This window comes from Crocodylus porosus, unplaced genomic scaffold, assembly GCF_001723895.1.
Source record: "Crocodylus porosus isolate Cpor-Errol unplaced genomic scaffold, CroPor_comp1, whole genome shotgun sequence".
NCBI lineage: Eukaryota > Metazoa > Chordata > Crocodylia > Crocodylidae > Crocodylus > Crocodylus porosus.
In genome coordinates, this window is record NW_017728886.1 from 3,951,993 (window position 1) to 3,967,461 (window position 15,469).

At 48.7% G+C, this 15,469-nt stretch overlaps 1 protein-coding gene across 3 annotated transcripts in view; it reads right to left on the reverse strand.

Annotated features, from left to right (window-relative positions):
• Positions 1-1,265: 1,265 nt before the first annotated feature.
• Positions 1,266-15,469, reverse strand: part of GUK1 (guanylate kinase 1) — a 31,393-nt gene continuing 17,189 nt past the window's right edge. For all 3 annotated transcript variants that reach the window (XM_019529452.1, XM_019529460.1, XM_019529469.1), the window contains 6 exons: positions 13,051-13,092; positions 10,697-10,793; positions 6,205-6,343; positions 4,713-4,797; positions 3,664-3,749; positions 1,266-1,461 (listed from right to left, as the gene is read on the reverse strand). In XM_019529452.1, coding sequence (XP_019384997.1) covers positions 1,426-1,461; positions 3,664-3,749; positions 4,713-4,797; positions 6,205-6,343; positions 10,697-10,793; positions 13,051-13,092 — 485 coding nt within the window. In that variant the 3' untranslated portion in view covers positions 1,266-1,425. The remainder of the gene's footprint in view (positions 1,462-3,663; positions 3,750-4,712; positions 4,798-6,204; positions 6,344-10,696; positions 10,794-13,050; positions 13,093-15,469) is intronic.

Genomic DNA, 15,469 nt, shown 5'->3' on the forward strand with positions numbered 1-15,469 from the left:
CCCCTCCAGAAGCTCCCTAACTAAATCCTCGCTAACCCGTGGCCCAGGTGTGCCTCCCCCGCGGCCCGAGGGGGGCCCAGCAGGGAGGTGGCTGTTCTGGTCCCTACTTAGGAAGACGGAAGCAAAGAAATCATTAAACATGTTAGCTTTGCCATCCTGCACCCATTCTAGGACATGAAGGGAGACCAGAAGCTTTCAGAAGATTCAAACACAAGTGAAGTGGTTGGAGATGGCCCAGTCTCAATTCTGGGAATGAAAGGGGAAACAAAACACCATTCTTCAGAGCTGCGTTGGAGCAAAGGTCTCCAAGCAGGAGGCTGGGACACAGGGACTAGGTACTGACCAGGATCAGAGCCCTATTGGAAAAAATGAATTTATTTGTGCCCTCAAGGGGGCATTTTACAGTTTTGCCAGGAATAAAAGGCTATACCGCCTGGAAAGAAACTCTTCAGAGAGGTCCGAATATAGGGACTTGGGAGCCTACCTGCCTCCATCACCATGTGATGCCGTACATCTGCCCGCAGCATTCACGCCTCCACCCCAGAGGCATTAAGGACAGAAGGGGAGAGGAAGATGTCGCTCCCCTGGAACTCCTTTGAGATCACCCAGCGCGAGCCAGGAAGCGGTCGAGTCTGCGGAGGACTGGGAGCAGGGATGGGTGGGGAGCGATGTTTCCGAGCAGCCTGGCACCAGGTCTAGGGTTCCCCAGCCTGAGCTCTGCTGACTTGGTGCAAGGCAGCAGCCCCAGAGACTCAGGGTGGGAAGCAGAGACAGTGAGTCTCATGTACACCTGAAGGAACCGTGATGATGTCCCCTGGGTTGGGGAGAGGAGCAGAGAGAGACAAGGGGAGCCCCAAGGCTAAGCGAGGAGGATCCCAGCTCCGCTCTATCCTTGCTCTGAACCCTTCTCCCAGACTGGCCGGCCTGCCCCCGCGACCTGGTCCCACAGAGCGCTTTGCAGGAGGAAGTGGAAGTGGGACAGGCAGTTTCCCTCAGCAGGTGGCACAAGTAACAGTGGCATGAGACAAGCACACCCACCTTTAGTAGTGGGGTGGGGAGGATGCTGCTGACCGCTATGTACACTACACGTTCCGATTACACAGGCAGAGACTGGCAGCAGCAGCCGGGCAACCCGGAGGAACTCACGGGACCTTTGGTCGGGAAATAAAGGACAACTGCTCTCAGCTGCCTGCCTGGACCCTTCATACCAACTTAGAAACACACCCAGGAAGTGCCAGGACCCCCTGGCTAACACAAATACAACGTTGGTTTGGACTGGGTGCCGTTTTGTTGCCTTTTAATATTAACATCCTGTTGTTGCTCGGAAGGGGATCAGGATAAAAAGGGAATGTCTCTTTTGGAATAAAAAGCTGTGAAGCATCTGGGGAATGATAGACAATGTTAAAATGTCCAAGCAGACGGAACTCAGGACTTCTTGGGTCCCTGGGCCTTCTTGATTTCCTGTAAGAATACACAGAAGTAGAAAGGTCATTTATTGCTCTCTAAATTATTCCTAAATCCACAGATTTTCAGCCCAGAAAAAGACAGTCAGACCTGCTGAGAAATACGGGCCACTACATTTCACTAGCAACCTTTGTGTCCAGCCTGTCTGGTGCAGCTGAAGAAAAGGCTCCTCTTTTAGAAATACATGCCATCTTGATTTAGATCAGTGATTTGCAATCAGGGTGCCATGGCACCCTGGGGTGCCCTGAAATCCTTTCAAGGGTGCTGTGGGATGCCATGCAATATTAGCACTGCCCGATGTGAAACATGTTTCTCACGACAAACCCAGAGATGTCAAATAGGAATCCACGGTATCAGAAACATTCAGATACGCTGTGGTCTGAGTTCTTTGCAATAGAATGATTATCCTAGCATTTCCCCGAGTTCATAAAACAAGTTTCATAGTAGTTAGAGGTCAGAAGGGACCTGAATAGATCATCTAGTCTAAGTGAAAAGTAAGAGCTGGCTTCCTCCAAGGGCTGCCTTCAGTCTAAAAAAGTTTGTGAGCTGCTGACGTGGGCTTCCTGTGATCCTACACATCCTTTGGTAAAACTGCCCACATTACACTCAGTGTTAAAAACGCATGCCTCTGCTCATCTGATGCCGTCTAGCTTCAGCCTTCAGGGCTCAGAGTAAGGACATATGACACATTCACTAGGCTTACTCTGGGGCCATCTCTGTTTGCTGCAAAGGAAAACTGGCATGAACACCCTACCTACCACATTTACTCTGGAGGAAGCACTGTTCTCTGCTGTAGCATCACTTCTGAGGAGGTCAAATATAAATTTACTCTGAAGAAAGTTACTCTGATATAAAGTAGACAGTGGTAATGGGCACATGCAATTCCATTCTGGGGTAGCCCTTTGGTTAAAACTGGCTCCTCTGCCATGTAGTGACCAGACACTGTTACAGCACCTGCTTTGGGCACCCAGTTTGGGAGAACTAGTTGTCCCTGATCTTTACAACAGAGTTAAATTATTATTCTGGAGTAAATATGCCATGAATCTGCACCCTTGCTCCATCTTCATCTTCCAAGTTAGTCTACCATCTAAGCTTCTCACAGTAGCAGCACTACCTGTACTAATGTGTCTCCAGCTATGCTCATCAGAGAGCCTGGAGTGTGTTAACCTAGACCCTCTGGATTACTAGGGCTGGTTTTAAGGGGTCTGCAAAAAACATTGAGAGCAGATCTCTCTGTGGAGCCCAGAGATCAGTTCACAGCTGAGAGGATGAAACTGCAGCACCCAGAACACTGCTGGGAACAGACGAGCTCGTCTCCAGGAAGCCATTAACATCTGAACAGCTCTAAATAGGTTTAAAAGGATGGGTGTGCATCTATGGCAAGAGGCTAAGCATGGGGGACTCTTGCACTTGCAACCTAGGTGTGACACCGACTCCCCGTTATTCTGGTCAAGTCACTTACCCTTTTACATCTTAGCTCCCCTGCCTGCAAAAGAGCTAGCTGCCCCTCTTATAGGAGCACTGTGAACCCCCCTGCTATTTGTTACAGCTCAGCCAAACATGCCAGCAGCCCAAATACTGAATGCCAGGCGATGTTTTCTGTCCGGTGCAGGGGCCAAGGTTCCCTCTGTTTCTTGGTATTTATACCTTGACTGAACTCGTGAAAGTCGCCGATCACTTCCTGATGGAGATCAGGGCACTTGGCCCCGTGCAAAGCTAGATGACCTGGTCTCTAGCCAAGACACCTCCTGCCGATAATGATCCCAGATCAGGAAGAAAAGCCTCTGCCAATGCACAAGTCAGCAGGGCACTTCAGTCTAACTTTAGGCACCAAAGCCAAAAGTGCATGGAGTTGGGCATGTGCCTCCATATCTCACTCAAGTGGGGACCCTACTGCTACCCACCATTTTGACTGTGCTGGGAAATGATACGTTTTTCTGCCAGCCTTCCCCCCGTCCCCCCCACCAAGTCATTCTCCATTTCCAGCAGCCTGTACAGGCAGAGATGCCCCAGGTGACAGGGGCAATGTGTAGGGGATCCACATGAACCCCCTATGTGGGGCGGTGCACCCCCTGCAAAAAGCCGACAGTCCCGGATTGCCCGTTTGCTGCTGACACTGCTGGCGGCATCTGCAGGAGCTCCCCACTGCTGCTGGTGCAGCCATGCCCCCCCAGCCGCCGTTCATGCCAGGTGACTTACCTCTGCAAGAATCTCCTTCAGTTTCAAGTAGGCTACTTCTAGGTTGTCATTAATAATGATCAAGTTGAAAAGGCCAGGCTCCTTACCTAGGGAGCCCAAACAGAGCACAGCAATTAAGACCTGTGGAAGGGATGGCAGCTCCTTAGACTTCTCTTTTGGGAATTTAAGGCTTGGGGACTTTCAGCATTTTCATTTAGGTGATGCTAAGGGTGCTCTCTGCCAAGTCATTTACTGGGGGAGCATGAAACCTTCTACTTGGGTCAAGTCTAGTCCTAGGTGCACATCACGATAGGACCTGTATATAACTTAAGCTCATAGGCATTTAGTCAGAAGGCAGAGTAGATATGCAACTTTTATAGACTTACTAAATAATGTATAGGTATATGCATACGTATATAATATGAAGCAAGAGAGTAAGAGCACATGAGCTTTCAGGAACCCAAGTTCTCTTCATCAGTTGCTGTGAAAGGACATCATAGAGCAGGACACAGGCATTTAGGCCAGAAAATCATATAGGACCATTTACTTTCCTCCTCATTAGCCGACCAAACCTCTTCCAGAAATTTTGCATGTTCTGGTAGATCTAGTGCCTGGCACTCTGCTTATGCTCTCCACAAGAAAGCAAGACTCCATGCAACATACTAAAGCAACAGGAGTTTGAGCAAAACCCAAGGGAAAGAAAACACAGCACAGACTGTGTCAGAGTCGTGGAGGTAGAACGAGAGACAGGACAGAAGTCCAAGACCACAACACCCCCTGCAGCTGACCTTGTAACAGAGCCAGGACCAAAAGATTAAATCCTTCATGTTTTGAAATAATGCCCAGAGGTGGAAAATAGTGCTAGAAAATCCCAGAGGCGTTGGAGGAGCAGGAAAGCTGTTAGTCTGTTTCTTATTACTAAAAGGCCCTCCTGGAAAACTCCACAGGATCCTCCCGGGCCCTGGGAACACATGGTCAGAACTGGGGCACATGGAGGATACTGCAGGCAGTGCAAAGGCAGCAGGGGATGTGAGCTGGGGGACACGTCTCCATGAGGCTCTTGCACTTACTAAGTTCCAAGTCAACACGAGCCGCCTTCAGCCGCTTCTGCAGACTCTCCTCGGTCTCCGTCTGCCTCTCGCGCAGTCTCTTTTCCTAGACCCCAAAGATGACAATTGTCAGGGCGCATCCGAGAACCAGTTTAGCAAGCAGCCCACACCCTTCCTTGTGCCCTGAAAGTCTATTCTGTCACCACCTATGTGGGCTCCCAGTCACTGGTTTCCCACCTGTGTCTACCAGGGTACAAGGAGGGCTCTACAGCTGGTCTAAAGATTGCATGGGGCCCCGATTAAAATAGTGTTTCCAATTAAAATAGTGATATGGAGGGTGTTGGGAGGCCTGTGAGAAATGCTGAGTTAGCCCATTGGTTCCAAAAGCTTGGAAATCACCAGGAATGCCCTGTTCCCTCAGCACAGGAGGGCTGGACGTGGCTGTGTCTGGAGCCTGGTGACAAGACAAAGTAGATCAAGAGCAATGTATATGGTTGGGGAGCTTGTACGGACCTGGATCAATAAGCCCACACATGGAACAGATGCATTATATCATCTAAACAAATGGTTTAGCAACTTGCTCCAGGCCCCGAAGGAGAATCACTGCCCAGGCTGGGATTCAGTGTCAGGGCTCCCAGCCTTGCACCCCTGGAGCTGTCCACAGCAGCACAGAGGTGACTCTTCAGAGCTGGTGTTATGACAAGAGCACACAGAACAGCCTTTCCCTTGCACAATGCACTTAAGGCAGCAAACAGAAAGAAGCGGGGTGGGTGGGGAGGAATGGGGGAGGCCACAGAGAGGCACTGGGTTGGGACTCAGGAGATCTGGGTCACTCCGTTACTCTGCCACAGACTGAGCGACCCTGGATAAGTTACTTTCTGCTTCTTAATTCCCCTTGTGTAAAGTGGCAAGTGGGGAGCAGAGGGAAGGGGAAGGAAGGAAGCAAAAACATTCCCACCCTCACAGAAATACTATAGGGATGACATCATGAGTGATGAGATCACAGAACAGAGATCAATGGGCTGTCTTGCCGCACAATACCAGCCTTGCTAGGACTAATGATGATATGGATGCTGACATCAGTCCCCTCTAGGAACCATCATGACTTTGCAGACAGCTGTGAGTGCAAAGCTCTCCTGACCATGCAAAAAAACCAGCCAGGCTATCAGGAGCTCACAGCCCAGAGCCAATGCAACTCCAAGCACAAGGACGTAGAGCCCAGGGGGGCAGAGACTTGCAGGAAGACACAGGGATAAGCAGCAGCAGGAGAACATGCGTGCAAAGGCAGAGCCAGGGTACAAGATGCAGGGATGAGAGGGGGAGAGAGCAGGTCTGCACAGACTCCTTAAAGGCTCTGTAGCAAATGGTCAAAACGGGTAAAACAATTCCCCATCCCTTCATTAAATCGATGCATCTATCAGGTCATTTCCTACTGCACCTGGAGAGATGCAAGCTGCCTCTTTCCTCGGAAACAGCGAAGTCCGGACACATGAAAGGAAGCCCCAAGACTCACCAAGACTTCCAGGGACGGAGGCTGGATGGAGATGTAGATGGGATTCAGATCCGTCTTCTTGATGTTCTTGACTCCCTGCATGTCAACGTCCAGCACGCAGATCTGGTTCTGAGCCTGCACGGCCTGTACGGCGGCTTTGCTGGGGAAGGAAGGGGAAGGAGCTGGTTACTGTGCAGGGAGCGCTGCAAGTCCACACGGCTCCAGCAGCAGGCCCTTGCCCCTCATGTGGATTGTACTGGACCGCACCACACCCCATACAGTCTTTGCATGGACAGTTCCCTTGATGCCCAGACTCTCACGTCCCTGTGGGAAGCCAGAGAGCAAACCAACATTGGAAACATGCCTCAGTTGTGTTAACAGCTCCATCTCTCTCCTCCTAGGGAACGGGGGTGGTTCTAACCAGCTGGGGACCCCAAGATCCCACCTCCTTGCACCAAGGGAGTGAGGAGTGGCAGGACCCCCTTTCCCACCACCCATGGCCTAGAGAACACACCGGGAAGCCTACATCAACCTGAGTGGAGAGCCATGGAAAGGGCTCTTCATTCTCTCTTCATCCGTGGAAATGGATAAAGCAAGGACGTTGCTTTTCATTGGGGCAAGCACTGAGCAGCCTGCTCAAGGTCTCTGGTACTGGGGATCAAATGCCAGAGCTGCTGCAAGTCTGGAACAACTACGAGGGCAGTAACACTGGCAAAAGCAGAAATGCCTGGAGGAAGAGCTTTTTGAAGGGAATGCAACTATCTTTGCTCCTACTGTCCCTGGAAAAGGAAGGATCTTCCACAGATCTGCTGGTTTGGGACAACACAGTTAAAATGCTCATTAAACCAGCCTCTTCTTGGACTGCCTTGGCCCTTAGGCAGTCTGGGAGAATCGCCCCTGCTTCTCCCTGTGTTTCCACGAGAGCAAAACCAGCACCTTAAAAGGACTCCCATTACCTGAATGCATAGAGGAGAACTGCCCAGAATAATAAAATGACCAGGTCTAAGCTCTTTGGGCTGGGGCTGTTTTTTTTGGTTCTGGATTTGTTCAGTGCCTGGCCTGATGGAGCACCGCTTCATGGCTGGGGATCTTCAGCAGTAATGCTGGAGAAATCCTGAGGCCGGCTGAAGTTGAGTTCAAATTGCCTGAAGGCGGCAGCAGAGGATAAAAGAAGGAGCTGCTGTCAGGCCTCAAAACCATTACAAAGTTGTCTTGTGATGCTCAGTCCCTTACCACCCTCACACTTCCCCAGGGGCACCAGATATCCTCAGGGATGTGACAAACCACGTGCAGAGCAGAGGAAATGATGGCTGTGTCTGCTGGGTTACGTCCCCCCATTCTCAAGGCCCTGCCTACCCCCGGCACTGGCAAGTGTGCTCCCGTCCCTGGGCTACTGCTTTTAGTAAATGCCATGGCATGAAGGCAAATGAACGGCCTGCCCATTCGCCCGCCCTTCCCTTGTGCCCTCTCCACGCTGGCCCCTGCCCACAGGCTCCCCCACAAATCTGCTCAGCCACTGCCGCCTCCTCCCAAATTCTTCCTTCAGGCCCTACAAGAGCTAACAGATCCCCACGGGACAGTGATGCCTGCCACTGGCTGGACCATCCCTGTCCCAGAGAGGCAGGTTTATGGAGGGCAGCAATCTCTCCTTCTTCCCCAAAATGTGGCCTCCGTGGGACCCTAGGACAGCTGCAGTAATAGGGAGTCCAGAGAAGGACCCCGATTCCTCAGAGGCAGGAAAAGCCATGAGCTCCATTACTCCTGTCACTTCAGTGGGAGCCAATCTCCCCTCCACAGTCCTGCCTATGGATGCAATTGCTGTGCCCTCCTTCCTTTCCCACATGTCCTTTCTTTCTTTCAGCTCCTCTTCCCTGGAGCCTTATTCTATTTGTGGGCATTTCCCTTTATCCTGTTTACTTCCCCCACCCAGGTCTCCTCCATCCTCCTCTTTCAGTCCACAGCCACAACTCCTGTCCCTTCTGCCACCCAGATGGCCCATTCCCCATCTGCTCCCAGTCCCTTACCCCCCAGGCCTGAGTGGCATGTCCTCAAAATGTGGTGGGAGAAGAAAACACTAGGCAACAGAGAGCAGCTGATGAGTGCAGCATAACAGCAACTCGTAAGAAGACAGAGAGAGGGCTGTGTGCTCCTAGAAGAGGGTGTTGCTCATGGGACAGGAGTGATTTAGGGTGCATGCATCTCACAGATGCAGAATTGTAAGTTATATTGAAAGCAGTACAAGGAAGCACTGCAGCATCTGGCTACAGAGGCCAGAAGAAGCTTTGCCTATGGAAGCCTGATACATGATGCAAAGAAAAGTCCTGGAAAGGAAGGGGGTGGGAGGGGGGCAGGCATCCAGGACTCAGGCCCAAGCCACGGGCACTGAGCACATGGGCATGGTGAGCATTGCTTGCTCAGATGGAGAGGAAGGACTTAGCTAGACATGGGAGACATGGGTTCAATGCCCTGGTCTTTCACAGGCTGCCCACGTGGCCACAGGCAAAGCATGTAGCCTCACTGCCCCCAGCTGTAAAGCGGGTCTAATTTCCTCCCAGCTTGGGGTGTTGTAAGAACTGCATCCAAGAGGGTGAAGTGGCTCCCAACATCCAAGCAGAGCGATGCAAGAGGACAATCCATTCCAGTCCTTGTCCCTATGGCACAGAACTATTTTAAACAGCAGCAAGGAGAGGAAAGCCGAGTTGTGAAACAATTCCTGCTGCAGCAGGCGATGCGAGTCACAGCTTCCACAATCACTGCTGGGATTCCCACAGTAATCCCAGTCTAAAGCCTTCAAACCCCACCTTGTGATTATGACTGTGCACTGTTTAAACACTGCAACCCACCAGCTTGCCACTCTGCAGACTGAGCTCCTCACGGCTCTGAATCACAGCTCTGTTTTCTTACCCCAGATCCACAAATGCTGTTAGTAACCAGAGCCATGGCTCTATCCAGCATGGACTCACGTTGTCCTGAATGCTAAACCTTTAACTGGCTTTTCTCTTCTTCTCCCAGTTACAAGCTCTAAAACCACAAAGCATCCTCAACTCCCATTGATTTCTATGGGAGTGGAGAGTACAGACTCGGTCTCTACAGCTGCACACACATACAAAGCAAAAATATTGGTGGTCTGTCTCAAGACATCTTCAGAAGACAAGCACTCAGCATTATTTGGGGGTGGGGGGGAGGTCCCTTTAAGTGACCCACACCTGCTGGGTGTCCGAGAGAGGTGCATGCAAAATCATTAGTCTGAAAATATCTTGGTCCTAATGATGTCTGAGGAGCCGCTGTTCTTCAGAATTACTCGAGCCTTTCACAGCTAGAATTACTCTTTCATTCAGGTTTTTATATCTTTTCTGTCATGATATGGTGGAGGAAACATAAGGAACTTTAATGACACCAGCAATAAACTGATTTAAAAGAGTGTCAGGTATTTGGTCCCCTGAAATCATGAATCACTTCAGGCATCCAGGTTGTAGCCGTATTGGTCTAGAGGCAAAAGGAACCAAAACTCATGGCAGAGGTGATATCTTTTATTATTTTTTGCAAATATCTAATTGGTTTAATAAAAGATATCACCTCTGCCACGAGTTTTGAATCACTTCAGAAAATTTGGCCTTTTTTTTTTTTTTTTTTTTTACGGCTGTATATACATGATGCCATAGCCGTGTTAGAATCAGAGACCTGAGGAAGAACATTTTCATTCGAACACGTGTCTACCTTTATCCCAACTACATCATTGGTCCAATATAATATATCACCCTAAGAAATCCCCATTTTTTCCTTTTGCACATTTTATTGTAAAAACCATTGTTTCAGCTTTTAAAACCCTTTTTAATTTTAATTCCAATGCATTCTACTATTGATAAGGTGTCCTATTCATTCCATTGTCACCATCATTGCCTTCAGATCTGACCATCATTACCACATGAGTTTTTGTTGAACAACTTCTAATTAACATTGCAGCTGCCTTTGTGGCTTATGGACAAACAGCTTGGAGGCCAAGAGAGATGCTATTTTAGAATCTGCCTAGCTGAGGGTGGCAACCACATGGAGTTTAATGTGAAAACAGTAACTCTTCCAGACTGGAGCACAGAAGCTTGTTTCCACTTGCAACAGAAATCATATAGGTTTATGTCAGCTGGACTGATCACACTTGGGACACAGGCTATCATAGGGCGGGATGGGGATTTCAAGTCCCACTTTGTTTAATTCCAGTGTGGATACTATGAACCACAGGAGTTTCAGTCAGACTTTGGGCCTTGAACCAAATGTCAAGTGCTGCACAGGTCTCCTGAAGACCCTCTCCACTGGGGTAGATGTCACCACCTATGGCTAGTGACAGAATAAAATGAAGCATACCACGCTGCCAAAATAAGAAGCTTCACTTAAGGAGAGCATCTGCCTGGTTTGAAAAGAAGAGCATCATGAACACATAGCCCCAACGCCATTTTCATGGAGAACACAAGAGTGAGTCGACCCCTGAACTACTGGAGATGGTGCAATTGTTACAGACCTTGTTCCATACATATTTCCAGAGAACTCTGCATGCTCGATAAATTCGCCAGCATTGACGTCCTTCAGCATATCTTCTCTGGTGACAAAGTGGTAATCTGGATAAGCGATATTGAAAATACACATCAATTCACAGCCTTTCCTTGACTTGGAAAGATGTTTAAGGCTCAGAGCCAAGTTTACTCAAGTGTTTAATACACACTGAAGCATCCACATGACTATTTGGGAACAGATTTGTAAGGCGAGGCAGTATTAAAAAAACCCAACCAAACAAACAAACAAAAAAACCAGACTAAAAGGCCCTTCCCTGAGGGCTGGGAAAGAAGCAGGTTCCCGGTATTTGGTTGCAGCTATAGCGGCTTCTTTTCCAAAGTTGAGAAAGGGGATTTTGCAGTTTTCTAACATCTCTCTCAACTACATAGAAACCAGGCACCTATATCATCTTGTGATCCTTTACGTGGTAACTGAAGACCAATTTTCAGACTTGAGTACCTGGAAACCAGGCACCTAAAAAACAAAAAAATCAGTCAAAAATATTGCCTCACCCCACAAATCTTGCTTCTCTTGTATTCCCTGGATTGTCCTGGCTATACCACCCCCATCGTTCTGGACAACTAAGTGCCGATTTAGGTGCCTGGCTTCTGGGTACTCAAGTCTGAAAACTGGTCTTCAGTTACCATGTAAAGGATTACAAAAGCTGCCCTTTCTTCTCACCATGGTATCTGTTAACACCCTCTGCATCTTTACACTGGGCCAGATAATACCCTTCTGCTGTTTACATTGACATTTCTGCTCTGGTTCTCCAATGACTATCTTGTTACAGTACCACGCTGGCAAGACACTGATAGTAGCTCACTTCCACACTAAACACTTTGCTTTTGCTGGGGAAGCCACCCCTCACCTCTCCAACAAAACACACTCAAAAATCTCCACTTTGGGCTAAAATGTGCTGGCTCATTTTGAAGGGAAAAAAAAACAACACAACACACCTCATGTTTGCATTTCTGAAATATCCAAGAATAAAAGGCACCAGCAAGTCATTTCATTTGCCTTTAGACCCTGGAATAACTAGCATTCAAGCCTCATTTGCTCTGGCAATTGAGATCAGTCTCATGACTCCCTGCAAATCAGTAGCAAAGGAGTCATCTCAGATTTCATTAGGGCTTTATTTACTGCTATTAGTAGCACAGTTCTTGGATTAAGGATGCAGTCCAGAGTTTAACAACCTGTGCGACTGAAGGCCAAGATTTTCAAAATTGGGCATGTCAAGTTAAGCTCTTAAAACCATAAAGAGATTCCTAATGAGAGCAGCCTGGTTCTCAGATGTGCTGAACACACAGGAGCTCGCACTGCAGCTGCACAGGAGCTGCTGAACACTTGGCATGGTTGAAAATATAGGCTGCTGAAGTGTTTTGTTATAGACCAAGGAGCCTGACTTTGGGCACCTGCTTTTGAAAATCCTGGTCCCCACATCATGGTGGCAGCACCCGAGGAAGAAGTGTGGGAGTGCCTGCCTTCTCTTCTAACCCTACCACTCACTTTTTCCAGCATCTGGGATAAACCTGGACTCCGGTTCTACCGCACCTGCTCTATTCTTCCTCACATACTGCTGGGTAATGCTGCTATGTGCTATTGCAGCTGTACTGCGTCACAGCCCAGACAGCCTCACTCACTGAAGGATGAAGGGATCCTTGTGTATCGTATGCAGCTTCAGTGTATCAGTCTCTTCGGGACTGTTCAGCATGAAAGGAGCAATGGAGAAGTGTGGAAGACTGTTTTGAAGCAGATGCTCCTCCTGCCTGACAGCAGGCCAAAAAAAACCACTCTGCCAACTCTAAGGAAACTCATTAGCCTGGCTTCCCAGCAATGGCACATTCAGTGGACTTCTCTTTTCACCTACGAAGATTGCTCAGAGATTTATCCATCCCTTGACTTCAAACAGGTCTGCCCTTCATTTTCTACCAGCAGAACCTGCTGCCTATCTCCAGCTCTGCAAATTCCACCTCCGCTCCCACAGCAAATGCTGTCTGGACCATACAGCCCACAGGCCAGAGCCCCATTATCTGGATCCTGGTGCTGCCCCAGACTAACCCAGGGTGCAGTACTCAGGATGTGCACTGCCTGCTGGGGCCAGGGCTGGGTCTCAGGCTGAGCTGACCACAGTCCTTGCTCTGCATGAACCATGCTATCCATTGGGGCTGGTGTCCCAGATTGGCAGGTGCTGTATATGCTGGATCAGGCATATGCGGGGAGGTGAGGTTCGTGGGCTCATAGGAGTTTGACACCATTGGCCTACACCACTCAGAGCTGTGGCCCTGCCTCACCTGATGGCATGCACTGCTGCAACATACTGACCTTTGCCATTCACTTCTCCTGGTCGCGGCTGCCGAGTGGTGTCTGCAAACAAAGACAGTCCTGTAATTTTGCAATTCACCCAACAGTGCAATAATGCCCAAAAAAAGCAATAAAAAGTGACCCCCCCCCACCCCCGGAAGCTTAATTCAATCAATCACTGGGCCATTTGATCCCCTATTGATCAAAACTTCTGGAACCATTGTGACTGATGCGCAACACAGTATGCTTTGACAGCAGAATCCAGATCCTTCCTGGGGTTGTTCCCCATCCCCTGCTCTGAAGATGAGAGCGTATGAACTAGCCAGGAGCACACACAGGTACAGGAGCAGTTGTGCAGGACTGCCGAGATGCTCCAGCTGTTTTCTGTGGCTTTTATTTCAAAAGGGACTGTTTCTCCTACCAGCTGTGCGGAGAACTGGCATCCTCTGAAGTAAAGGCTGCAGCCAACAGCCGAATGCCTCGTCTGTAACTTTGCAGCCTGTCACTAAGCAAGCAGGTTGAGCCCCCCAGATACAAATGATCCAGGTTCTACTGGACTTGTGCCATAACACTTGCCTAAAACAATGGGTAAATACATAAAGGAAGGAGGCCCTGTGGAGAAGGTAGTTCCAAGACTTGCAAGGTCTGGCTTGAATTTTCTGTTGCCACAAAAACTCCCTGTGTGGCCTAGACAAGTCACTCTAGGACTGTGCAGGTAACAGCACTGCTCTACCTCAGCACTATATTCATTATAAGATCAGGAGGTGCCTGAATGCCCTGGTGACAGAGGCCACATATATTGCCTAAAACAAATTGTCCGAATGAAGTGGGTAACCAGATGGGAGTCCTCCTTTATTGTGATTTATACTATTTGTCAATGTTTCTGCAAACCCCAAAGAAATCAGCATGCAATGCATCAGCTATTGCATTTCATACTGAGCAATATGAACTTGATCCAAGCAAGGCTGTGTTCATGCTTATACCTTTACAAAGCACCAGTCACCGAGGTACAAGCACTACGTGTGGATTTGCAAAGAAAGGCAGGCAACCCAGGGGGTGAGGAGTAATGCCTATTTCTGGGACATGATAAGATTTGGGTTGGTGTGTTGGATGGACACACACATTACATGTGTATGGACACAGATCTTTGAACGATCTCTGTCTCAGGCACTTTTGTAATGACCTTCAAAGTTACATTTGATAATTCATGGGGTGGGATCCTGGACCCCCGGGAAGGCTGGAGTCTGGACTTCACCCACAGCCCCTCCTGTACCAGCACAAATCAGACATTTCTCTTCCTTATCCATCTGGCAAGGAAGCCTGAAGATATCCCCCAGGGGCTCTATAAAATAAGCTCTCTGGAGAAGCTGGACTTAAATGCCAGAGCAATTGCTCTCAAAGACCCAGTGATACTTCAAAGGGGTGATTCAAGGCAGTGGATAGTGAAGTATGTTTGACAACTGAGTAAGAGAAATCCCAGCCCTGCCATCCCCTGGAAAATGCTAGAGTGGGTTACCTGGGCAAGAGAATTGGACCCCACAGAGCATCATTACTGCTCACCAGATCTTTTAAAAAGTACAAGTGCAGCACATGGCACTGACAATCTGCAAAAGTGACTTTTTTTAAATATCTTTTTAAAGAAAACTGTTTGTGACCCAAAAGCACTCATTTCAACTGGGTTAGTGTGTATTCTAGGCTGCTAAGAGACAAACCTTTAATCTAGATGTAAGACACTTTGCAACTCCCTCTGCAGTGAGCATGCAGGCACGGAAGATCATCTGGATCACACTTGCTTTGCATTCTGGATACAGCCAAGGCAGAGCTTTCTCTGGAATTTCTTTCCCGATGAACGTCTGCAGAGCCCTTCTAGGGTATTTCCAAGGCCCTCTCATACCTAACTACCTCTCTCCTGTCACACCTCTTAGCATGCATTTGATTACTTGCTCCCTCTCCGTTTCCCACCAATTCCTCCTCCTAGGTTTTTAGATGAATTTTCTCAGTACCACAGAGCTCAAGTTTGGGGTTAATTTTTGAGACTTGCACAAATCTCCCGTGTGCTGTCTGCAGAGGTAGTTCATCAATCAAATCCCTGAACGTGGGCATAGGGACAGCAAGGATCTCATGTTAGCACATCTCCCTTAATACACTGCAGTCACTCTGGGGCAAAGCTTGTGTCTCTCTGTACATCCATAACGCATCTAATACATTGCGGATGCAGCAAACATCTTGTCACAAGATCATGCTGTACATGTGCAGGGTTTTTTACAATTTAAATGATTTTAATGTGTTGTGAACTAAACCACATCTGCATGTAATTTAGTCTGCAATGTAGCTATTTGTAATGTTGCGGCCTTTGACAGCTGTCCCCTCCTTCCCCCCCAGAGAGGCAGGCTGAAGGCAGAAACAGTGAGAAACCCCAATCCTTTTTTTTTTTTTTTTT